The 27355-nt window shown below is 35.4% G+C and overlaps 1 protein-coding gene across 12 annotated transcripts in view; it reads left to right on the top strand.

The window, feature by feature from the left end:
* Positions 1-27355, top strand: part of CDKL3 (cyclin dependent kinase like 3) — a 117401-nt gene that overhangs the window by 23642 nt on the left and 66404 nt on the right. For 7 of the 12 annotated variants that reach the window (XM_059917083.1, XM_059917082.1, XM_059917081.1 and 4 more), the window contains 8 exons: positions 8373-8485; positions 10531-10670; positions 16184-16272; positions 18427-18580; positions 18687-19015; positions 20130-20220; positions 21442-21604; positions 22420-22517. In XM_059917083.1, coding sequence (XP_059773066.1) covers positions 8373-8485; positions 10531-10670; positions 16184-16272; positions 18427-18580; positions 18687-19015; positions 20130-20220; positions 21442-21604; positions 22420-22517 — 1177 coding nt within the window. Of the gene's footprint in view, positions 1-8372; positions 8486-10530; positions 10671-16183; positions 16286-18426; positions 18581-18686; positions 19016-20129; positions 20221-21441; positions 21605-22419; positions 22518-24664; positions 24941-25406; positions 25462-25628; positions 25680-27355 lie in introns of those variants that run through there. The other 5 variants (XM_059917085.1, XM_059917084.1, XM_059917086.1 and 2 more) reach the window with 5 other exon arrangements.

The raw sequence follows: 27355 nt of genomic DNA, 5'->3' as shown, positions 1-27355 counted from the left end.
TCAAAGTATTTTCTGTTTTCCCTTTTGATTTCTTCTTTGATACATTTGTTATTTAGTAATGTGTCATTTCCCAAATTTTCCTACTACTTATATCTAATTGTATTCTGTTGTGATAGGAGAATATACTTTGTATCATTTCTGTCTTTTTAAATTTATTGAGGTTTGTTTATGGCCTACCATATAGTCTATCTTGGTGAATGTTCCATGTGACTTGAGAAAATGTATATTCTGTTATTGGATGAAGTATTCGATAGATGTCTATTAGGTCTAACTGGTTTATAGTGTTATTCAAGTCTTCTGTTTCCTTGTTGATCTTCTGTCCAGTTGTTCTCAACATGTTTATAATTGTTATAGCTTTCTGATGAATTGACACTTTTATCATTATAACATTATCTCTAGTAACATTTTCTGTTTGAAGTCTACTTTGTCCAGTTTTCTTGTGGTTGTTGTTTGCATGATGTAGCTTTTTCATTCCTTTTACTTTCAATATGTTTGTATCTTTGAATAAATGTGTAAAATTTATTAAATGTGTCTCCTGTAAACCTCATATAGTTGAATTATGTTTTTTTTGAAATTCAGGCTGACAATCTCTGCCTTTTAAGTAGATTGTTGAATCTATTCGCATTTAATGTTATTAGTGGTATAGTTAGATTTACACCTGCTTTTTTTTTAATATATCCTTTTTTTTAAAAAAATAAATTTATTTGTTTATTTATTTTATTTTTGGCTGTGTTGGGTCTTCGTTGCTGTGCGTGGGCTTTCTCTAGTTGTGGTGAGCGGGGGCTACTCTTCGTTGTGGTGCACGGACTTCTCATTGCGGTGGCTTCTCTTGTTGTGGAGCACAGGCTCTAGGTACGCGGGCTTCAGTAGTTGTGGCACGTGGGCTCAGTAGTTGTGGCTTGCGGGTCTAGAGCACAGGGTCAGTAGTTGCGGTGCACAGGCTTCGTTGCTCCACGGCATGTGGGATGTTCCCATACGAAGGCTCGAACCCGTGTCCCCTGCATTGGCAGGCGGATTCTTTTTTTTTTTTTTTGTCATTAACGTCTTTAATAATGTGCAAGACACAAGCGGGTGGCAGGCGGATTCTTAACCACTGTGCCACCAGGGAAGTCCATACACCTGCTTTATTTCTTTATTTATGTCTCATGTCTTTTTTGTTCCTCTGTTCTTATTTTACTGCTTTCCTTTTTCATTATGTGAATATCTTGTAATGTATCAGTTCAATTTCTTTTTTTCTTTTTTTTTTCTTGGCCACGCTGTGCGGCATGTGGGAATCTTAGTTCCCTGACCAGGGTTCGAACCTGTGTCCCCTGCATTGGAAGCGTGGAGTCTTACCCACTGGACCGCCAGGGAAGTCCCTCAATTCAATTTCTTTAATGATTTTTTTTGCTATAGTTTTTGGGGATTTGTTTAGTGGTGGCTCTAGTGTTTATTATGTACACCTTAAATTATCATAATCAGCTTCAGATTTATATTAGCTTAATTCCAGTGATATATACATAGAAAACTTACTCCTATATAGCTTTATTCCCTTTTCTGTCTTTTTGTGGTATTTTTGCTGTGTATAATAATTTATTAATGTTACAAACCCAAAAATACCTTGTTGTAATTATTACTTTATAATCTATAGTAATTTCCTTAGCCAAAACAGTTTTGCTCTCTCTTACCTCCTTTTTGCTGTTATTGGCAAATAATGTTACACATATATTACATTTCTATATGTTATAGGCCCAACAATATACTATATGCATAGTATTTTATACAATTGCTTTTAAAATAAATCAAGAGAATAAAAGAGAAAAATAGGAATTTATACTGTCTTTTTTTCTTCCGGTTTTATTGAGATGTAATCGACGTACAGCACTATATAAATTTAAGGTATACAGCATAATGATTTGACTTACATACATCATGAAATGATTATCACAGTAAGTTTAGTAAACATCTATCATCTCACATAGATACAAAATTAAGGAAATAGAAAATAATTTTTCTGTGTGATGAGAATTCTTAAGATTTACTCTCTTACAACTTTCATATGTAACATACAACAGTGTTAATTATATTTATCATTATCCCTTGTACTTATTTATCTTATATCTGGAAGTTTATACCTTTTGACTACCTTCATCCATTTTCCCCTCCCCCCACATACCCCTGCCTCTGTTGTAACCACAAATCTAATCTCGTTTTCTATGAGTTTGTTTGTTTTTAAAGTATTGGATTGGCCAAAAAGTTCGTTCGGGTTTTTCCATAATATCTTATAGAAAAACCCGAACGAACTTTTTGGCCAACCCAATGTAATTGACCTATAACCCTATGTGACTTGATATTTCTATACATTTCAGATAATCACCATGATAAGTTTAGTTATGAAATGTATCATACAAAAATATTACATAGTTACTGACTGTGTTCACCATACTGTGCGTTTCATCCCTTTGGTGCATTTATTTTGTAACTGGAAGTTTGTACCTTTTAATCCCCCTCACCTAGTTCTCTCTTCCCCCACCCACTTCCCCTCTGGCAACCACATGTTTGTTCTCTCTATATATAATTCTGTTTCTGTTTTGCTATGTTTGTTCATTTGTCTTGTTTTTTAAAATCCACATATAAGCGATATCATACAGTATTTGTCTTTCTCTGTCTGAACTATTTCACTTAGCATAATACCATCTAGGTCCATCCATGTTGTCGCAAATGGCAAAATTTCATTCTTTTTTATGGTTAAGTAATGTACAGTCTTTTATAATAACATAAGTACCTGTACCTGGGCTCATTGTTTTTTGTGTGGACTTGAATTACTGTCTGGGGTCACTTGTTTTTAGCCTGAAGAACTTCCTTTAGTATTTCCTGTTATGCAGGCATGCTGGTAACAAATTCTCTTAGTTTTTGTTTACCTGGGGAAGTCTTTATTTCACCTTCATTTTTAAAAGGTAACTTTGCTGGATATAGGATTTTTAGTTAATAATTTTTTCTTCGAGCAGTTTGAATATGTTGTACCACTGCCTTCTGGCCTAAATTTTTTTTTTTTATGTTTATTTATTATTTATTTTTATTTATCTATTTTGGCTGTGCTGGGTCTTAGTTGCAGCATGAGGGATCTCCTTAGTTGCGGCATGTGGACCCTTGGTTACATCATATAAACTCTTAGTTGCAGCATCATGCAGGGTCTAGTTCCCCGCCAGGGATCGAACCCAGGCCCCCTGCACTGGGAGTGTGGAGTCTTACCCAGTGGACCACCAGGGAAGTCCCTGGCCTAGATTGTTTTTATTGGGAAGTCAACTGTTAATCTTAAGGCGATTCCTCTGTAAGTGATGAATTATTTTTCTCTTGCTGTTTTGAAGTTTTTCTCCACACTCACCCAGGACTTAGCCTCAGGAACAGGTAACTGGGGAAAATATGAGAAATACTGAAGTTTTCCTCTTGGGAATAAAGCCCTCTGACTGGGAGCTAGGGAAAAAGGAAGCCTGAAGTTCTTGGCTGGAACTGTGTAGGGTAGTGTCTTTGCCTTACTGAGCTAGAGTGGAGGAGGGAGAGAGTGGTCTTGATTCAAATACCACATAGTCATCTTTTTAAACAAATTTTCATAGATTTTCTCTTTTTTTAAATAAATAATTAATTAATTAGGTTGCGCCAGGTTTTAGTTGCGGCACTTGGGTTCCTTAGTTGCGGCTTGCCAGCTCCTTAGTTGGGCATGTGAACTCTTAGTTGCAGCATGCATGTGGGATCTAGTTCCCTGACCAGGGATTGAACCTGGGCCCCCTGCATTGGGAGCTTGGAGTCTTAACCACTGTGCCACCAGGGAAGTCCCTTCATAGATTTTCTTGAATAGGTATTTCTTCATTTGCTGTTTGCCCTTAGGACTATTTCTAGAGGTTTTAATTATTGTGGGGGTTTTTTCATAATTTTCACCAGTTTCACTGGAGAGTAGGTCAGCAGATCTCCAAGTCCTTCCCCCACTGTTTGCCCTTAGGACTATTTCTAGTGGTTTTAATTATTGTGGGTTTTTTTTTCATAATTTTCAGCAGTTTCACTGGAGAGTAGGTCAGCAGATCTCCAAGTTCTTCCCCCATGTGATTCTTTTTAATCCTCCTCTTATTCCTGCATGTTATCCTAGGACTTACTCATACTTCAGATAATGGGGGAGCCCATTAAGATTAGCACTGCAATGACAATCAATTATATGTATTTTGTCTCCTATTGCTCTTTGAGAGACCTGCCTAGATAATTCTTTACAATTCTGCAGATAATGCCTTACCTTACCAAACTGAACTGTGAAAGTTCAGAACAAGCTGGGAAAAAGTGAACTTATTTGTGTAGGAGTGTTTTTAGTGCCTCTGTTAGAAGTGGAGGAGGTGAGTAGGAATTTCATACTGTAGGGAGAGTGCCTAAAAATACTTTACTTAAAACTTTGAAGGCAATAAGTTGGTCTTAATTTTACTGTTTCTCACTAAAACTTATAAATTTCTATTAAGTTCTTTTTTTTCTTTTCTTTTTTTCTTATTGGAGTATAACTGCTTTACAATGTTGTATTAGTTTCTGCTGTAAGTTCTTAAAACTTGTGAAGTAAGCAAGCTTTTAAGTTCCTATTATCCAGTTTTTGTTGTAATGTGGACTTAACAAATTGTATACACCACAGTTAAGTCATTTGTTCCTTAAAATCATTATCTAGCAATACACACAGACACACAGACACACAAACAGACACACATCTCCTTCCTTTTAAACAGAAATAGGAACATACTATATATATTGTATAGAATCTTGTTTTTTTTCTCTCTTTTAATTTTTTAAATTAATATACTTCACTTTTTTAGAGCAGTTTTAGGTGTATAGAAAAAGTGAACAGAAAGTACAGGGTTTCCCTATATCCCCTCTACCCCCACCCGCACAGCACAGTTTCCCTATTATTAACATCTAACATTAGTTTGGTACATTTGTTAGAGTTGATAAACCAATATTTATACATTATCATTAATTAAAGTCCATAGTTTATATTAATATTCAGTCTTTGTGTTGTGTTTCCTGTGCGTCTTGACAAATGTATAATGTCATGTATCTACCATTATGGTATCATACAGAATAGTTTCACTGCCCAAAAAATCCTCTGTGCTCTACTATTTTATCTTTCCCTCCTTTTCCCTGAACCCCTGTCAACCACTGATCTTTTAAATCTCTCTATACACTTGCCTTTTCCGGACTGTTGTATAATTGGAGTCATACATTATGCAACCTTTTCAGATGGCTTCTTTCACTTAGCAATGTGTATTTAAGGTTCCTTCATATTTTTTATGGCTTGATAGCTCATTTCTTTGTAATCACTTAATATTCCATCATATGTATGTCTGACAGTTTGTTTATCCATTCACCTGATGAAAGATATCTTACCTGCTTTCAAGTTTTGGCACTTATGGATAAAGCTGCTATGAGCATTCATCTGCAGGTTTTTTGTGGACATAAGTTTTTCAACTCATTTGGCTAAATACCAAGGAGTGCAGTTTTTGCTGGATTGTATGGTAAGACTATGTTTGGCTTTGTTAGAAGCTGTCAAACTGTCTTCCAAAGTGGCTGTATCATTTTGCATTCCCAACAGCAATGAATGAGAGTTCTGTTGCTCCACGTCCTTACCAGCATTTGGTATTGTCAGTGTTTTAGATTTTAGCCATTCTAATAGGTGTTTGGTGGTATCTGTCTAATTATTGTTTTAATTTACAGTTCCCTGATGACATATGATGTTGAACATCTTTTCATATGCTTATTTGCCATGTGTATATCTTCTTTGGTGAGGTGTCTGTTCAGATATTTTGCCCAATTTTTAATTTGATTGTTTTCTTTTTTGATTGGGATTGCGTTGAATCTATAGATCAAGTTGGGAAGAACTGACATCTTGACAATATTGAGTTTTCCTATCCATGATGAGTTGCAGCTCACCAGCTCCTTAGTTGTGGCTCAGCAGCTCCTTAATTGCAGCACGTGGGCTCCTTAGCTGTGCCATGCAAACTCTTAATTGCGACATGCATGTGGGATCTAGTTCCCTGACCCGGGCCCCCTGCATTGGGAGTGCGGAGTCTTATTCACTGTGCCACCAGGGAAGTCCCTGATTGTTTTCTTATTATTGAGTTTTATTTGAGTTGTATATTTTGGATGCAGTTCATTTATCAGTTATGGGTTTTGAAAATATTTTCTCCAACTCTGTGGCTTCTCTTTTCAGTTTCTTAACAGTGTCTTTCACAGAGCAAAAGTTTAAAATTTTAATGATGTACTTCTTAGCCGTTTTTTCTTTTGTGGATTATGCTTTTAGTATTGTATCTAAAACCTCATCACCAAACCCAGGGTCATCTAGATTTTCTCCTATATTTTTGTCTAGAAGTTTATAGTTTTGCATATTACATTTAGGTCTATGATCCATTTTGAGTTAATTTTTGTGAAAAGCATAAGCTCTATGTCTAGGTTCATTTCTTCTTGCATATGGATTTCTAGTTGTTCCAGTATCACTTATTAGAAGGACTTTCTTTCCTGAATTGCCTTTGCTCCTTTGTCAAAGATCAGTTGAGCATATTTCTGTGAGTCTATTTCTGGGCACTCTATACTGTTCTCTTGATCTTTTTGTCTATTTTTTCACCAATATCACACTGTCTCACATACTGTAGCTTTATAGTACGTTTTGAAGTCAGATAGTGTCTTTCTTCTGACTTTGTTCTTGTTCAACATCATGTTGGCTTTTCTGGTTCTATTGCCTTTCCATATAAACTTTAGAATCAATTTATTGATATTCAAATTGGATTTTTAAAAATAAATGTATTTATTTATTTTTGGCTGCGTTGGGTCTTCATTGCTGCACGCAGGCTTTCTCTAGTTGCGGCGAGCGGGGGCTACTCTTTGTTGCGGTGCGTGGGCTTCTTATTGCGGTGGCTTCTCTTGTTGTGGAGCACGGGCTCCAGGCACGCAGGCTTCAGTAGTTGTGGTTTGCGTGCTGTAGAGCGCAGGCTCAGTAGTTGTGGTGCACGGGCTTAGTTGCTCCACGGCATGTGGGATCTTCCCGGACCAGGACTCGAACCCATGTCCTCTGCATTGGCAGGCGGATTCTTAACCACTGCGCCACCAAGGAAGTCCCCTCCAAATTAGATTTTGATTGGGATTGCGTTGAATCTATAGATCAAGTTGGGAAGAACTGACATCTTGAAAATATTGAGTTTTCCTATCCATGAACATAGAATGTCTCTCCATTTATTACGTTTACATCTCCTCTGATTTCTTTAATGAATCTAGCTTTTTTCACTTGAGAGTTTATCTCAGAGATCACTTTATATTAACACATGCAGATAGACCTACCTTATTCTTTTTAACAACTGAGTAATATTTCATTGTGTGGTTGTACAAAAACTTACATAGCTATTCCCGTATTGATGGATGTCTAGGTTGTTCCCAATCTGTCTACTACAAACAGTGCTGCAGTGAAATTCTCTTATAATTTATCTTTGTGCACATGTGTGAGTAGATCTTTGGATAAGTTCTTAAGAATAAAGGTGTTTAGTCAAAAATATGTACATTTAAAATTTTAGTAGCTTTTGCCAATTTTCCTCCAAAGAAGTTGTTTAAATTTATACTCCCAGAGCAGTACATGTGAGTATTCATTTTCCATAGCCTCACCAACATAGCAGTTATCAAATTTTATAATTTTTGTCAGTTGGATCAGTGAAAAATAGATCTCATTATAGTGTTTATTTATAATTTCTTCTGAATGTGAGTTTGGGCATCTTTTTATCTATTTAAAAAACTGATTATGTGGGAAAAAAAGCTTGAATTATGGATGACTCACAATTCATTAAGATAAATAAATGAAAGTAAGTGGTAAAATATTTAAGATTTTTAATTTTTACTTTCTAAGTACAAGATGATTTTAGTATTCAGCTATTCTATGTCATAAACCATTTATCATAATGCCCTTATATAAGTATTTCAAACAATTTTAGAATTATAATTAATTATTTTGGACTGCTACATGGCTTCTCATGCAATTTAAATATAAACTATTTAAGTTACTAATAAAACATGATAATATTTAATATATATCCTAAAGTTGCTATATGATATTGTAGTGAAAATTGATAGATGATACCACTTAACCATTCTGTTTTCTTTAGCCTTAACTTTATTTTAAAAGTTCTTTTTTAGGGAATTCCCTGGTGATCCAGTGGTTAAAAGACTCTGCACTTCCACTACAGGGGGCATGGGTTCAATCCCTGGATGGGGAACTAAGATCCCGCAAGCCCCACAGTGCAGCCAAAAAAAAAAAAAAAAAAAGTTTTTTCAGAAAAGATGTTTTATATATTTTTCCATGAAAAGTGATTTATTCTTGTCTGTTTCAGACCTGTGGATATCTGGGCTTTGGGCTGTATGATTATTGAGATGGCCACTGGAAATCCCTATCTTCCTAGCAGCTCTGATTTGGATTTACTTCATAAAATTGTTTTAAAAGTAGGTAGGTATTACTGAAATATGCCATTAAATGCCTCAAATAAGTGTTTACAGATCAATTCTGCTTGATTTTCAAATTTAGTGTTTTCTTTATAAGAACAGGGAAGTGTATTTTTTTGATAGATGGGAGTAGATGGATGCTTTGGGCTGATAAAAAAGGTAGAAAATTCTCCTCCGTCTTTTTTTTTCTTAATATAAATTTATTTATTTATTTATTTTTGGCTGCGTTGGGTCTTTGTTGCTGCACGCAGGCTTTCTCTAGTTGTGGCGAGTGGGGGCTGCTCTTCATGGTGGTGCTCGAGCTTCTCATTGCAGTGGCTTCTCTTGTTGTGGAACATGGGCTCTAGATGCATGGGCTTCAGTAGTTGTGGCACACGGGCTCTAGAGCACAGGCTCAGTAGTTGTGGTGCACTGGCTTAGTTGCTCCGTGGTGTGTGGGATCTTCCTGGACCAGGGATTGAACCCATGTCCCCTGCATTGGCAGGCGGATTCTTAACCACTGCACCACCAGGGAAGTCCCTCTCCTCTGTTTTTGCAAATAATATTTTTCTTTGCCAGGATGCAAATAGCTATGCCATGTTTTGATGGTTGATACTAAGAAAAATAGTAAAATAGAAACCTACTTCAGTTTGTCTGAAAGTTGTTTTAAAATTTTGGCTTCTACAAATATTTGCTTCTTTCAAAGAGGACTTTTAAGTAATAGAGTTGATTTTGATGCTTTTTAAAAGTGCTTGGAGGACTTCCCTGTTGGCACAGTGGTTAAGAATCCACCTGCCAATGCAGGGGACACGGGTTCGAGCCCTCATCTGGGACGATCCCACATGCCATGGAGCAACTAAGCCCGTGCACCACAACTACTGAGCCTGCGCTCTAGAGCCCACAAGCCACAACTACTGAGCCCCAGCGCCACAACTACTGAAGCCCACACACCTAGGGCCCGTGCTCCACAACAAGAGAAGCCACCGCAATGAGAAGCCTGTCCACCACAACAAAGAGTAGCCCCGACTCGCCACAACTAGAGAAAGCCCATGTACAGCAATGAAGACCCAACACGGGCAAAAATAAATAAATAAATAAATAAATTTATAATAAATAAATAAAAGTGCTTGGAAATAGAAAACCAATTATTTACTGAGAAAACTTTTTTTTAAACCACAGTAGATAAGCAGAGAGCTGATCTGCTTTGACTACCAAAACATTTTCATGGTTAGCATTGCTCATGGAGTTTCAAGGATTTTATATATATATACCTCTGAATGAGGAGCTTGAGGAGCCTTTTTTGTGGTGAGGAAGCTATACATAAACATGTAATTACAGGATCATGAGAAAGGTACTGTGAACAACTATAAAAACTGTGAATCTGGGTAAATACTGATTAAAGATACAGTTCAGAGCCTTAAAACATCATACTTTTTTCTGTCATCTTTAAAGTTCTGGTTATGAGATTAATGTTAGAAGGACCTCTAGAGATGGTGGGATCAGTTTTGTTATTTTACAAATGAGGAAACCAAGGCACAGAAAAGGAAGATTTGCCCAAGGTCACAGAATTAGTTATAGCAGAACTAGCGCTAGAACTTAGCTCTCTCCACTCCTTTTTATAGTTCTTTCCATTCTACTACTACTCTATAGCCTTGTTTCTTCTTTGCAGGATCCGTATTTCTATATAATTTTAGTATTTTAGCTGTTTTGAGTAAGGCTTTGCTGATGAACACTTGCTAGTTAAGCCATTTATATACCCTTATAGAAATATGTAAAAGTTTGAGTGCCTTTTCTGATGGCATTATATAATATGTCTTGTATTTTGGGAAAAGAATATGCACATGTGGTTTTATATTTTCTACTGCCTGTGTACTATCAATAGATTACTGGGGAAACTCACATTTTTTTATGCTGTATTCAGATAGTTCCTTGTTCAACTTTAAAAAATTAAAAGAACTTAACTGTTACTCTCCCTTTTTAGTAATTTAATGCAGACTACATAACAATTTATTATTTTGATTATAGAATAATTTCCCTGTTTTCTTATGTATATATTTTTTCTCTTTTCAGGCAATTTGACACCTCACTTGCAGAATATCTTTTCCAAGAATCCCATTTTTGCTGGGGTGGTCCTTCCTCAAGTTCAACACCCCAAAAATGCAAGAAAAAAATACCCAAAGCTAAATGGATTGTTGGCAGATATTGTTCATGTATGTTAAGAGATTAAGGACTTATTCTGGGAAATTTGCATAAATTATAATACAGTTTTAGGATATTACTTTAATGAAGTTCCAAAAGGATTCATGAAGTAATGTTATCTATTAAAAGTTACTATATTCCTCTGTCTTTATGTCTTAAGTTCAGAGAAATTAAAAGTCACAGACTGTTAGAAATGAAAGGCCCCTGGGGTAATCCTGTCTATTATTTTTTGTTTATCCCAATTTTATTGATAATTAGGGATAAACTGGAAAATTTTAAGGACCTACCATGTTTATCAACACCTCTTAACAGCCAGTCTTCCTAGCAATCTACCCAAGGGATTTGTTCCTTGTACAGTGGTATTCTAAGGTATGCACAAGGCATTCGCAGCTGCAGTTTTAATGTTGTTTGAGGATACACCAGTACCAAAGTTCAGGTTGAATCGGAGGAAGCAAAAACATTATATAGCACTTTTAAGTTAGTTTAAAATTTAAATTTTATTTTGAACTGCATAATAAATATACCAGCATACTTAGTACAAAATTCAAAATGTGAGAGTTACTTGCTTCTATTTTCTCTTTCCAGCCAATTTCCTTTCCCAGGGTCAACTAAGGTATCTTGTTTCCAATGTACAGCCCTTAAAAAAAGTGGTTACCTAAATTTCAAAGCAAGTATAGTGTGGTGTTTATAAGAAGGGGCTCTGGATTCACATGAACTTTGTTTAAAACCCAGCTCTGTCACTAATTAGCTCTGTAAACTTGAGCAAGTCAATCTCTGTGCCTCAGTTTACTGGGCTATAAAACAACATTAACAATATTTATTTTCTGGAGCTGGAGGATTAAATGAGGTAATGGTAGAAATATTCTCAGCACAGAGGCTTGAATAAGCTGTCAACAAATGTTGTTAACGTTAACTGTTGTTGCTGTTATTTAGATAAAACTAAACATATGACATGTAACATCTAAAGACTATTATCAAAGGAAGATGGTTGTTTTCTTTGGTACTTGGAAAGAACTAGAGTTTATTAAAGGATAAGACTTGTTTACTACATTTCACTTTAATTTCTTTCTTTTTTCATGTCATAGTTTTGATCATACAAGGAATACATAATGATCATAAGAAAAATAGGAATACTTGATAAACAGTGAGGAGAAGTTAAGATTTTCCCAACCCCACAATCCAGGAACAATTACTATTAACATTTTGGTTTATATACTTCTGGGCTTTTCCCAACCAACTACATGCATAGAAGTTTATGCTTTTTAAAAGGTATCATACTTTACACACTGCTATGTAACCTGTTTATTTTCACTTAGCAGTATATTTTAAGCATACTAGCATGTCAGTAAATATGGAGCTACATCATAATTTTAGGGCTTACATAGTGTTTCATTGTATGACTGTACTATAGTTTATTTAACTTATCTTGCAATTTGGACATTTGTTTTCAGGTTTTTTCTCTCACTATTGGTAAAGTTGCTACAGTGAACATCTTTTATATGTCTTTATGAACTTGTATTGTTTGCTTGGGATAAATTCCTAGAAGTGTGACTAGTGGACCAAAGGGTTTACACTTTTTAGGACTTTTGATATATATTGCTATTTTTTTCTCCAGAAAGGTTTCATTAATTTATACTCAAGTAGCACTGGATATAAATCTCCATTCTCAATCTAACATTGAATATTATAATTTTTTTATTTTTAAATTTTATTTATTTATTTTTGGCAGCATTGGGTCTTCGTTGCTGTGTGCAGGCTTTTCTCTAGTTGTGGCAAGTGGGGCTACTCTTCATTGTTGTGCGTGGGCTTCTCATTGCGGTGGCTTCTCTTGTTGCGGAGCACGGGCTCTAGGCGCATGGGCTTCAGTAGTTGTGGTGCATGGGCTCAGTAGTTGTGGCTCTCGGGCTCTAGAGCGCAGGCTCAGTAGTTGTGGCTCACGGGCTTAGTTGCTCCGCAGCATGTGGGATCTTCCCGGACCGGGGCTCGAACCTGTGTCCCCTGCATTGGCAGGCGGATTCTTAACCACTGCACCACCAAGGAAGTCCCAGAATATTATAATTTTAAAAATATTTGCCAACTTAATAAACTAGAAATAAAGTACCTTTCTTAAAATTGCACTTAGGTCGTTAACAGGAAAGTTGGACGTTTTACTAATATTAATTGGTCATTTGTATTTCTTATTTTAAGAATCCTTAACCTATTTGTCATTTCAAGTATCTTTTTATATTGATTTGCAAAATAATAAACATATTAGTCTTTTGTTGTATATTTTGTAACTACTTTTTTTCAACTTGAATAATCTGGTGATTTGGAACGCCACATTTATCATAGACAAAATGCTTATACATGCTTGGGTCTGTTTCTATTTTGTTGATTTCTCTCTTTATTCTAGTACAGATACAGTTTTGATTGATTACTGTAACTTTAAAATACATCTTTTTGGTTTTTGGCTGCACCACGCGGCTTGCGGAATCTTAGTTCCCCAACCAGAGATTGAACCCAGGCCCCAGCAGCGAAAGCGCCGAGTCCTAACCACTGGACCACCAGGGAATTCCCTAAAATACATCTTTTTTTTTTTTTAAATTTATTTATTATTTATTTATTATTTTATTTTTGGCTGTGTTGGGTCTTCGTTGCTGTGCGAGGTCTTTCTCTAGTTGCGGCAAACGGGGGCCACTCTTCATCGCGGTGCGCGGGCCTCTCACTGTCGCGGCCTCTCTTGTTGCGGAGCACAGGCTCCAGACGCGCAGGCTCAGTAGTTGTGGCTCACGGGCCCAGTTGCTCCGCGGCATGTGGGATCCTCCCAGACCAGGGCTCGAACCCATGTCCCGTGCATTGGCAGGCAGACTCTCAACCACTGCGCCACCAGGGAAGCCCCCTAAAATACATCTTAATACCTGGTGTAGAGCATGTATTTTTTTCCTAGAATTAAATTTTTTAAACAATTTTATTGTGGTATAATTTCTGTACGGTAAACTATATGTACTTCAGGTGTATAATTTGATGAGTTTTGATAGATGTAAACACCTGTGAAACCACCACTACAACCAAGATACCTAACATTTCCATCATTCCCCAAAATGTCCTTGCGTCCTTTTGTAATCCATCCTTCCCTTCATTCCTATCCCCAGATAACCACTGATTTACTTTGTCACTATAGTTTACATTTTCTAGAATAGTCTACAAATGGAATCAAACAGTATATACTCTTTTATGTCAGGCTTCTTTAACTCAGCATTGTAGTCTAGAGATTCAGTTCATGTTTTTGTGTGTATCAGTAGTTTGCTCCTTTTTATTGCTGAGTAGTATTACATTGTATGGATATATCACAATTTTTTATCTATTCTCCTGTTTTGGGTTGTTTCCTCTTTTTGGCTTTTACAAATAAAATTGCTATTAACATTCACTTATAAGTCTTTGTGTAGATGTGTATTTATATTTTCGGGGGGAACTGCCAGTCTGTTTCTCAAAGTATGGTATTTTACATTTTCCAAACTAGGGCAAGTATTTAAATTTTGTGAATTATATTATTCACAGAAAGAATATTTATCTGCTTCTAATAGGCTATGACCTTTTAGCATTTTTCTTCCTAAGTTTTGTTGTTGGATAACTATTATGTTCTAAAATAAGCACATATTTTTAGCTAGTTGCAGTCTTAAGGATCTGAATATTCCCACATCATAAAGATGATAATGGACTCAGTTTTACTTTGTGAGTCAACTTTTTTTTAATTGTGGTAAAAAACACATAACATATAATCTATCCTCTTACCAAATTTTAAAATGTGCAGTACAATGTTGTTAACTATATTCACATTGTTGTATAGCAGATCTCTACAACTTTTTCTGTGAATCAATTTAAACATACACCTTTTGAAATAAACAAAAGTGTAATATTGTATGCAATTACTTTGGATATTCTGGACTTTAACTATCTTTTCTATTTATGAGATCTTAGACAAATTACTTGTCCTCTCTGGGCCTTAGTCTTCTCATCTGTACAATGAGGATAGTAATACTACCCACCTTGTAGGATTGTTGTTGGGATCAAGTAATAGGAAAAGGCTAGATAGAGTGTTGTATGGCACATAGTAAGCATAAATAAAAGTTAACTATTATTAGTATGTTTTGCCTTCTTTTAGAGGAAGAATGAATATTATAAGGCAAATAGCTTTTATTCAAATTCTATATTTAATATTTTGATTAGAGAAATGTGTTCTATTTATAATTATATATAGATTCATTATGTGCATCTTATTATCCAAAACTCTTTTTTAAAATAAATTTTTTAAAATTAATTAATTAATTAATTAATTTATGGTTGTGTTGGGTCTTCGTTTCTGTGCGAGGGCTTTCTCCAGCTGCGGCGAGTGGGGGCCACTCTTCATCACGGTGCGCGGGCCTCTCACTATCGCGGCCTCTCCTGTTGTGGAGCACAGGCTCCAGACGCGCAGGCTCAGTAGTTGTGGCTCACGGGTCCAGTTGCTCCGCGGCATGTGGGATCTTCCCAGACCAGGGCTCGAACCCGTGTCCCCTGCATTTGCAGGCAGACTCTCAACCACTGCGCCACCAGGGAAGCCCCTAAAATAATTTTTAAAAATTTATTTATTTTATTTATTTTGGCTGCATTGGGTCTTCGTTGCTGTGCGCGGGCCCTCTCTAGTTGCGGCGAGCGGGGGCCACTCCTCGCTGCGGTGCGCGGGCCTCTCACCGTGGTCGCTTCTCCTGCTGCGGAGCACAGGGTCTAGGTGTGTGGGCTTCAGTAGCTGTGGCACACAGGCCTCAGTAGCTGTGGCACGCGAGCTTCAGTAGCTGTGGCACGTGGGCTCAGCTGCTCCGCAGCACGTGGGATCTTCCTGGACCAGGGCTCGACCCCGCATCCCCTGCATTGGCAGGCAGACTGTTAACCACTGCGCCACCAGGGAAGCCCCTTATACAAAACTCTTACTTCCATTGTCTCTTTTTGTTTTGTGGGGGATTTTTGGTTCTCTACTCAGTTGAAGTTCTCCCAAGTTAGGGAAACAGAAAAGAGCTGTTCTGATAATGGGTTATAGAAAGATTTGGGGCTTGGATATTTGTGAAACTGTTTTATGCCATAGAAAGAGCACTGGGTTAGTAATCAGACAATATGAATTAAAATTCTAGTTTGGCAAATCACTAATCATGCTTCTAGTTCTGTAAAATGGAAATGATAATCCATGAACTTTCCACCTTACAGGGCTGATAAGAGGATCAAAATGAGCTAATTAATTCCTGCTAATTCCAGCAGAAATAGACCGACTTCTGTTTTGGCTAGAATCACAGGACATTTAACCTGTAATAATGCCTTACAAGTACAAATTTCTTAGGGAAATAAGTGGTCAGAACTTACTGTCAGAAATTCCTGAGGTCTAATTCCATCTTTTCAAGAACTCTTTTAGCTCTGGGTAATTAATTACACCTACATTTGTGAAATAAATTTAACATTTACCTTTAGGAGCCCTGTTAAGAGTTTGTTTAACATAGAATCTTTTTTCATTTTCTAGGCTTGTTTACAAATTGATTCTGCTGAGAGGATATCATCTACTGATCTTTTGCATCATGAGTATTTTACTAGAGATGGATTTATTGAAAAGTAAGCATTTTGAGTGAGTGTGGACTTTTTCATGTTTTATGTTAGGATGTTTTACTAGCATGAAAATTGCTATGTAGGTTAATGTTACACAACAGAAGAATTCAATTTATCAAAAACTTACTGAGTTTCTGTATTGACTAAGTATATGGTAGACTTACAGGTGTCATGGTGAAAATTCTAATAATAAAAAAAAGTGTACATAACATTCATTACACAGTTACTATGTCCTAGGCAGTGTGCTAAGCTCTTCACATGCATTTTCAATTCTCATTATAGGCCAGAGATAACATTAAATAAACAATCAATACTTTCTAGATTTGTTTCCATTTAGACCTCTGACTCAGAATAGTCCAGTTTTTCCTCTCTGATAACATCTCTGATCTATATATTACAATTAGCATTCATTTCCCAGATGATTTTTTTTCTCTGCTTTACTTATTCTCTGTTGCAGTTCCTGTTGTTTTATTCTCCCCACCGAACTGGAAGTTCCTTGAAGACAGGGACCATGCCTCTTAAAGCCTGTCTCTGTCTCACATTGTATCTAAAATATATAATGACAATGTAGATTCATAAGTCAGCCATGCTTTTTAAAAAAACACACCACTTTCTATTTGGGCTTTGAAAGAAACAGGAAAACTTTCTCATTAATTGCAAAGTCAGTCAGTTTGCCTTTGGATATGAGGTCACAAACATGAATATTAATTAAAAATGTGATGGAGTTAAGATCAGGCATAGAAAAGACCAGGACCTCCATTGAAGATAGACCAAAATAGAAAAAGGCAAAGAAAAGGGAATCTTTGAGAGTAACTAGAACTTCAGGCATTTCAGGAATTTTAATCTAAAAAAAGAGAAGATATATTAAAAGTGCCATTGATAAGAAGGGTCAGTTATTGAATAAAAAAATTGCTTCCTATCAATTCTACATAGACTAATTTGATTTCTCTTGGGTATTTAGATATTAGGTTTTTACTATTATGGGGTGAAAGTTCTTGAGTTCCAATAATAGAAGCCTCAGAAAATGTTTGGGGGAAGACCTTTTACTTGGATAAGAGGCCTCTTTTTTTCACGGACCTTCTGCAATGCAAGGAAGTTTTAACAGAAATGTGCCATTTTCTTATTCAGCCAAACTAATGATACTGGTTATTCATCTCCTCACACTACCCTTTACTATAATTCTAGGGAAGAATTCATTCATGGTAGAATTCATTCAGTCCCAAACTGATGGCAGTAGCTGCTTCAAGGAGGGAAACTGTGCAACTCCGGGAGAGGGGTGGGAAGGAGACTTTTCGGTATAACCTTTTGAGTTTTGAGCCATGTGAATGGATTTTCTATTAAACAATAAATAACTTTAAAAAAGCCTAACTAAAACCAAAACAATCTCCCTTCAATTTTTTTTTTTTTTAATAAATAAATTTATTTATTTATTTATTTTTGGCTGTGCTGCGTCTTCGTTTCTGTGCTAGGGCTTTCTCTAGTTGCGGCGAGCGGGGGCCACTCTTCATCGCGGTGCGCGGGCCTCTCACTATCGCGGCCTCTCTTGTTGCGGAGCACAGGCTCCAGATGCGCAGGCTCAGTAGTTGTGGCCCACGGGCCCAGTTGCTCCGCGGCATGTGGGATCCACCCAGACCAGAGCTCGAACCCGTGTCCCCTGCATTTGCAGGCAAATTCTCAACCACTGCGCCACCAGGGAAGCCCCTCCCTTCAATATTGATGTATTCTATTACATTTTGTTCTGAAAATATTTCTCTAGAGTAAATTTTAGAAACTAGTTCATCTTTTAAGTCCTGTTACTTTGAAGAACCACAAAAGGGACAAAGTGGCCTGAGTCTTCCTTGAAAAGAATAGTATATTTATCAAAATTAAAAACAATGCTTTTATTAAGTAAACTTTGCATCAAAAAAGGAATCTAATTCATATAAGTCTATGTTGTAAAAGTTTTATTAATAGTAGATTACCATGGAAAAATTTTAGAAAGATGTATCTTTACCAGGAAACAATTTGTATTAGGTAAATATTGTGCCATCTCTTTGCATGCATTACTGATAACTTATTTATGCTGTAGCTCAAATGCAAATTAATTGATTAGAAAGTTTTTTAAAGATAAAATACTCTATCAACATAAATAAAAGTATTTGATATTGCTTGTTTTATCAGATTCATACCAGAACTGAGAGCTAAATTGCTACAAGAAGCAAAAGTCAAATCATTCATAAAGCCAAAAGAGAATTCTAAAGAAAATGAATTTATGAAAGATGATGGAAAAACAATTTATACTAATACACTGCTAAGTACTTCAGTTTTGGGAAAGGTAAAAATTGGTCTTCTTTTTAGCCAGTATAACTATTTTATAGTTAGTACTCTAATGATAAAAATAACTGTTCTCCTGACTCAGATTTTGGATGTATCTATTCTAGGAAATGGAAAAAGAGAAAAAGCCCAAGGAGATCAAAGTCAGAGTTATTAAAGTTAAAGGAGGAAAAGGAGATATCTTAGAACCAGAAAAGATAGAGTGTGAAGGTGGACATTGTCAACAGGATGCAGTTGAAATTGCTCATACTATGTCTCAAGATATAAAACCTGTAATCAGTGAACCACCAAACCCTGTCAATCCCAGCCCTAACTCTATGGGCATGAAAGACGATCCACATGCTGGAAGTAGTATGGTGATGCCACCCATCAATCTAACTAGCAGGAATTTGATGGCTTCAAATCCTAATTCAAATCTCTCCCACTACAATTCAAGGTGAGTTTTAACAGAAAAGAAACAGAAGGTAATGGACCTAAGTAATACAGTGTTTTTATATAATGGTATTTCAAAGAATCAACTTCGTAGTGTCTATATATAAACTGAATTTGAAGGTATATTGAAATTATAATCATATAATGGGCCATTACTAAGTGCTTCGTATGAATGCTACAGAAGAAATAACTTTTCTTGGCTATCTAGGTGTTTAGTTTTTCACTAATGCTGTTTGGAAAAACCTCATTAAAAAAAAAAGACCCTCAGAAAAATTACTTCCCATTTGAAGAGAAAAATGTAGTGTGACCTCAGTTTTGGTATTGATGTGCCTTTGAATAATAAAGTAAGCTTTATTTTCGTATCGTAGCAAATTGTCTAAATGGAGAAAAGATAGTTGAAAATAATCGTGTGTAGTCAAGTAGCTTTTCAAGGTCAAATTTTGAGAGAAAAACAGCATATTGGACCGATTTTAGATTTAACTACTAATACAGATTGAGAGATTGGTACCATGAGTCTGGTTAATCAACGGCAGTGTAATGGATGACAGGGGTCTTCCTAGCAAGGCATCAGGGCCCATTCTAAATTTAGGGAAATTACTATGGCTCTAGTTGGGGAAGGAGGCTTAGTTCAGTTATCCTAAGCCAATCCTAACAGACTGATTTGGGCTATAAGTTGTGAAGCTTAGTGGTCTGCAGAGGTGGCAAGTGGACATGTCTGTACAACAGAATATAGACAGCAGGTGTCCAATCGTTCTTGAGGTGACTCCTAAACCATGGTTGCAATAACCATAGTTACAAACTAGCCTTGGTCAGACAACTCGGAAGTTCATGAACACAGTAGTTAAGAGATCCAGGTTCAGAACAGACAGAAGGGACCAAGTAGGCCAGCTGGAGTAACCTTACAACATGGTTGTCACCACTGATGTTAGCCATGAGTGAGTTGTTCTCTGCTCTGTTTTCACCTCTTTACTTAGAGCAATTGGTACTTAAGGACTAACAGTTGCATTTTCGCACTTATTGTTCAAATAGTAGGCTACCATGGTATAACATCATTATTGAAGCTAAAACAGAAGCACTTCTGGGAAGTTCTAATAACTTCTCATTTTTTTAAATAATAGGTTAACTGAAAGAGCAAAAAAGAGACGTACTTCTTCACAATCTATTGGACAAGTTATATCTAATAGGCATGAGGATGCAGGTCCCACTCAAGTAAGGCAAGAAGCTTGTCATTAAAATATGGCCTCTTTCAACATTATCCCCCCACCTTTTGTCATTTTCTCTATGTTTGGGGCTCTAACATTTTTTTTAACGTGCTTTTAGTTTCCTTTTTTTTTTTTCCTGAGGTGAAAATAGGTCATCATTTCCTTAGTGCTTTCACAATTTTTATTTCTTATAACTTGATTTGTGTATTTAATGTGTGACTTGGGAAAAGAAGGTAAGCTTTTCACCTTTAAAAGTCACAAGACTGGACTTCCCTGGTGGTCCAATGGTTAAGACTCGACACTCCCAGTGCAGGGGCCGGGGTTCGATCCCTGGTTAGGGAACTAGATCCTGCATGCTGCAACTGAAGAAAAAAAAAAAGATCCCGCATGCCGCAATGAAGACCTGGCGCAGCCAAATAAATAAATAAATATGTTTTAAAAAGTCACAAGACTTTTTGGTTTTTCACTTCCAAGAAATGATTTTAATATCTTACTTTTTAGATTAAGAGCAATTACCAAATAAATACATCTTATCACAAGAAAACATAATCAATGTAGTTCATTTCCTCATTTTTTACATAGGAAAATAGTTCAATTAAAAATTGAAGCACAGTGTTATTTATAATAATAAAACATTGAAAACAACACAAATCCATCCAAGAGCAAGTGACTGGTTAAGTACATTAAAGTACATCCACACAGTGGGATACTACGCATTACATTGTGGAAGAGTGTTCATTAACCTAGGAAAGTTTCTATCATCTGTTGTCAAGTGAGCAAAAACAGGTAACACAAAAGTTTTTCCAGAATGCTGAGTTCACAAGTAATTTTTTCCTTTGGGTTTTCCCAGTGTCCAGAGCACATCATTTTGTAAATAGAAAAATAAGTTATTAATAAAACGAACTGAAGCAATTTGTCCAAAGTCAAAATGCAATGAATAGGATCAAAAATTAAAAGTTGAGACTGTGGTTCTTATGATCAAGACTATTCTCAGCATATTGAATATGCTAGAAAAAGTTTACTTTATAAAATTTTTATTGGAGTTTGATCTGTTTATATGTTTGATGGTATTCTCTTCTACTTCTTACTTATTAAAATAACCTTGCAAAGATAGTTATTTTTATGCCTATCTTATACCATCCAAATGGCTGGCATTTGTAGGCTTGTCATTCAATAAGCAGTTACATACCTTTCTTCAAATTAACTCTTGTTTATTTGTTTTTTTTAGAGCCAAATGGAGAAGGGTGTGTTTAATGAGCGAACAGGTCAAAGTGACCAAATGGCAAATGGAAACAAAAGGAAGCTGAATTTTTCCAGAACTAACAGGAAAGAATTCCATTTCCCAGAATTGCCTTTCACAATACAGTCAAAGGAGATGAAAGGAATGGAAGGTACATATTTGTTGCATAGCTTTGGAAATCTACAGACTTAATCTTTTACAAGACCTTTTTTGGTAATATAACTTAGATGTTATAATGTGATTTAGGTAGAAAGGAGTATATTGCTATGCAAAATATTTTCAGCTGATGAAAAATTTTTCCCCATAGTCAAATAATGGGTAAGACTTAAAGGAGATAACTTTAAAAAAGGGTTAAGAAAACTTTAAAAAGTAAAATTTTCATTAGCTCAATTTTGTTGGAATGTTAGAACAGTATTTGAGGAAGATGTTTTTGGTTTAGTATATGACCTGGGGTAAATCAGTTTCCTCTGTTTCTCTGTGATAACTTGCCCATATAATAGGAGGAATGATATGTGTGCTTCAGGCATCCAAGGATTTAGTAGATTAAGATTTATAACATGTACTGAGCTCATAAAATGAAACTCATTTTTTTGCAGTGTTATTATTATGTTTCTTTGAAGAACAGTGACACCTTGTGAAAAGATAATATAAGAGCAAGAAAATAGTACTTGCATAGCTCAAGAGGAATTATCTGATCCACTTAACAGTTATACTCAGAATTTTATAAATAAATGTCCTCTTTATTTAGAGGACAGACTGGTAGACTGTTAGTAAAATTATATAACAAATCATTTATATTTGGCACATCATACCATTACAACTCATGATTTGTTCAGTTCCTTTATAATAAACTCAGAAACTGACTTTAGTGGATATCAGAATTTCCATTTAAAACTGTTGAAAAGGAAAGTAAAATTTCAAGGTAGGAGTAACAAGTTCTCATTGTTGTATATATTTTTGCAAAAGTTAAACAGATAAAAGTGCCGAAGAGGGAATCAAAGAAAACAGATTCATCTAAAATACCAACTTTACTTAATGCAGATCAATATCAAGAAAAACAAGAGGTAAGACTTTTTTTAAAAAAAATTATTTATTTATTTATTATTTTTGGCTGTGTTGGGTCTGCATTTCTGTGCGAGGGCTTTCTCTAGTTGCGGTGAGTGGGGGCCACTCTTCATCGCGGTGCGCGGGCCTCTCACTATCGCGGCCTCTCTTGTTGCGGAGCACAGGCTCCAGACGCGCAGGCTCAGTAGTTGTGGCTCACGGGTCCAGTTGCTCCGTGGCATGTGGGATCTTCCCAGACCAGGGCTCGAACCCGTGTCCCCTGCATTGGCAGGCAGATTCTCAACCACTGCGCCAACAGGGAAGCCCAGACTTTTTTATTTATAGCTTTTACTAAGTAATGCTGTTTAGAACCCTTGACTTAGTATATAATTTTAGTTATTACTGTTGGAAAGTCAGATAAAAATTCATAATTGTGTAATCTTTGACCTCTAGAAACAGAACTAAAATTTCCTAGAATAATCAATTATGAAAGTTTTTTAAAGGTTATTTTTTGAGGGTAGTAAATATGAACTCTCATTTGAATGTTGAGTGATTGAATATATGGTACCCAGGGAAAATAGTATGTGTGTTATGTGTACTACCCAGTGGTGGGTAAACCATGCCAGAGGAAAGGAATAATGGTATAAACATAGGATTATACTGGCCACAAGAACATATGTATTTTGTCTTTGGCCTTTTTCTTCCTGTTCTTTTGTCCAATTTACTCCCCCATCTCTGCTCTCTACCTACTGTCCTATTTTCAAAGATTTGCTCTCAGCTATCAGATAATCTTGAATTTTATTTGGGAATCTTGAAGCCATCAACATCTAAATGAATACTCTTTAAAGGTACTCTTTTAAGGGAAAGGGATTATGCTGAGCACCCACTGAATTAAATTATATTGACAGCCTTCGATCCTGTACACCTGTGAGGTCATTAACTTTGTTATCTCAGTTTCTTATTTTCTAAATAAAATTGACTACATTTTTATTCATGATAAAATTAGTACATACTTCCTAAGGAAATTTGAAGAAATTAGAAGATAGAAACTTTGATCTGAAATTATGTAAGAAGGTATTTTAACTAAGTCTATTCAATCTCTGCAACATTCAGGTAAGAGTTATCAGACACTGTTAGATATATTTTCACAGTGACATTTATGCCTTATTCCTGGCCTAGAACTTGTTAACAACTCCACAATCAACTTTGCAGAAAAGAAATATTTTCTAGGTAGAACAAGAAAGGCGTTAATGGTCATCTTTTAGTTTGTTATGAAAAGTAATAAAGTGGCTTTAAACTTTTAAACCTGGGTCATAGCATGTTGAACAGCACCCCATTTGCACATTTTTTGAATGATTGGGTGAGTTAGGGCTCTTGAGTTTGGGCAGACTAGTAATGTGCTACATGTGTTTATCCTACTGTCCTATGAGAGCCCCCAGCACTAAAATTACATTTTAATGCAGGAAGAAAGGAACTCTTAAGACAGTTCTATCATTTTAAAAATACAAAAGTAAGTAGGAAAGGAAAACCCCTTTTTGTACATATGGTGTAGAACTCCTGAAAAGACGATCTTTTTAAGAGTAATGTTGAAACAGTTGTAGTTGTTAGAAATATCCAGAAGTCGTCAGTGATGGTTGTAGTTTATTTGTACTAATCATTAAAATGCAGTTCTGACAAGCGACTGAAATTGCATGTAAGACTGGTTCAAATGCTTTTAATAAATTAATGTCAGAATTAAGAAAATTTCCTAAATTTCAAGTTGGTAGTTTGTTAATTTAGAGCATGAGAGAATATGACATGTTTTAAAACACTAAGATAGGGAATGGCAACTTATTTGTTCTATTCATTGATTTGTTTTTGAATTACCAAATCATATCCAGGCACTTCCCAGTTAATAGTATATACATGAACTGAAAAGACTCTGTGACCTAGAGAGAAATTCTAATAACTGCTGATGAGTGAGTTAGGCAAGAGAGAAGAGTCCATAGAAAAGCCACCTTCAGTTTTGTCTCATGATGATAATAAGGAATACTTTGCTAAATAGTCTTCCTGTACCTTATAAAATAACCCCCAGGTGCAAATTATAAGTACTTATCTGTGGCTGTATTTCCTTAGCCAAAGACTCACCATTTCCTCCGTTAAGGTCCTGTTTTTATTTACTTTTTAGAATACAGGAAATGCACAAACTGAAAGGAAGAAGAACCTGCCAGATGTAGAGTAGAAAATGCAGCAGCTGAAAATTAAGGGAATCCCAGAATCACTGTATGGTTAAAAAAAAATCCTTTTTATTAATATTACATACACAAAAATGCTGACTAGAGAATTCTACAGATATATCGTAAATCCTGTGTAGTTATGTGTATACTCACCTATATTTGTTTTTAAATTTATTAATCTTTAGATTATTCATGTTTTCTTAATTTGAACATTAATTTATAAAAACTTCCTGACTGGTACATCCTAATAAAACTACAGCTTATGTTAAGTCATATAATTTTATTTGATGACCTGTTATCTCAGTCATGTTTGATTAGTGGTCATTCTTAGCTTTGGTTCAGAACTTTATAATTATAGATGGAAAAGTTTCTAAATGTGTAATAAAGTGAGATCCCAATGTCTGGGAGCACCAAACATTTCTGAGCAAACAGATACACTTGATAAGCATGAAACGTGGGTTTGGTTTCACACTGGATGTTCTGGAGCAGTATTTTAACATCATGAAGGTTGTTTAAAAGGATGGAAATTGAGCAAAGCATTGAAGCAAATCTTTTGGCTTGACCAGCATATTTATCATTTAGTAGTTTATATAGAATATATTGTTACATATAATTTAACATTAATACAGGCAAGGTTTTGGCAACATGTATTTACATTCTTATCCCACTTATTGGCTTGGTTTCTAATTTTAGGGTGGAGATGGCCATTGTAAGGGGAAGAATTTGAAGAGGAACAGATTTTTTTCTGGTAGTGTCTTTTAAATCTTAAAAATACAAATTGACAAGTCTTCCCTTTTAATTTTATGTACAATAGAAATGTAACATGAGCTGTTAAGACAGCAATTCGTTGGTATCATCATCCAACTTTGTTTTGTTAGCAAACCATTCACTGTTTTCTTCTTTCTTTCTTCTAAGAATTCTGCTGATGTGATATCTTGATTTGGAATTAAAAAGTCGTCTACTCTCTGCCTGCTTCTTTACTTGCTGTGATTACTGAGTAGGTAACACATCCTGTCATATGACACACACCGTATTTATACTGATCTCTGCCCTCTGCTAGTCACATAACCTAAGTGTCAGTTATTTCCTAGAATGCTCAGGCTTCCTGAAGTGAGTTCTCAATGAAATATCTGACATTTTTCTAAAAGCAGTTCATTACTATTACATGATTACGTAGCTGACTAACATGTTCTGTTATAATATTTATAACATAATATTTATAAAGTATCAGAAAATTATATGGTGTTTAAATATTAATTTTTTTTATCCCTTTCAACAACTGCCAGCACTCTTTCAGTTTCCTAGTTCAGTCTGATAGTGCCTTTTATGTGGTACAAACTTTTTCTATTTATGTATGACCCAGAAGAGGTATACTACCAAAATTCTTGATTGTCATATTTTTCAAAAAACAATAAAGTGGGATTATCTGGTATTTTACAAGCACTCTGCCTGATTTTGTATTTACTAAATAGACATGAAAAACAAAGGAAACATAATTTCCTTTGTTTGATAATTTGATAATTTGATAGTTTGATAATTTCTTTTGATAATTTCTTATGATCTCTTTTCAACTCATTAAAAGGTTGATTAAAATTAACAGCTCAGATTATTATATATGACATATCTTTCTAACAGACTCCCTGTTAGCTTTAGTAACTAATCTCATCCAGGGAAATTAAGAGTTGTTCCTGTGGTGGGTTCAGTAAATATAGGTCTGCCCATTGCCTATTGCATTTATATATTTGTTGATCCTTACATCAAAGGATTGTCCTTTTTTTTCAATTTCTACAAAAATGCCTGCTGGGATTTTGACTGGGATTGTGTTAAAATCTATACATCAATTTGAGGAGAATAGATATTTTAGAAATATTGAGTCTTCCAACCCAGAAGCATGGTATAAACTCTCCATTTATTTACATCTTTAAATTTTTTCTGTAATATTTTGTAGCAGTCTTATACATCATTCATTAAAGTTACTCCTATGTGTCTTAGTTTTTCATTCTATTATAGATGGTATTGTTTTTTAATATCTTCTAGTTGGTTGTTGCTAGTATTACAGAGGTACAATTTGTTTTTATATTGTGATCCTGTATTCTGAGACCTTGCTAAATTAAATTTATTTATTCTAGTAGGTTTCCTTCATTCCTTCATTCCTTCCTTCTTTTTTTTTGTCTATTCCTTAGGATTTCCTATATAAGCAATTATAACATCTGCAGATAAAGATAGTTTTACTTCTTTCTTTCCAGTGTTTTTGTGATGTGTGACAATGTTGCACAGAAGTAGTGAGAGTGGGCATTCTTACCTTTTTTCCTATACCAGAAAGAAAACATTCAGCCTTTTCCATTAAGTGTGATGTTAATTGTAGGTTTTATGTAGACAATTTTTATTAGATTGAAGAAGTTTCCGTCTGTTTCTGTTTGTTGAGTGTCCTTACCATGAACAGGTGTTAAATTCTGTTAAATACTTTTCCTGTATGTTCTGAGATGTTTTATGATTTTTCTCATTTGTTCTGTTAATGTGAATTACATTAATTGATGTTTTAATGTTAAATCAACCCTACATTCCTAGCATTAAGCGCCACTTGATCCTTTTTATGTATTGTATTGAATTTGATTGGTTAATATTTTATTAAGATTTTGACA

Source organism: Balaenoptera ricei, chromosome 3 (genome assembly GCF_028023285.1).
Source record: "Balaenoptera ricei isolate mBalRic1 chromosome 3, mBalRic1.hap2, whole genome shotgun sequence".
Lineage (NCBI taxonomy): Eukaryota > Metazoa > Chordata > Mammalia > Artiodactyla > Balaenopteridae > Balaenoptera > Balaenoptera ricei.
This window is presented reverse-complemented; position numbering and strand designations above follow the sequence as displayed.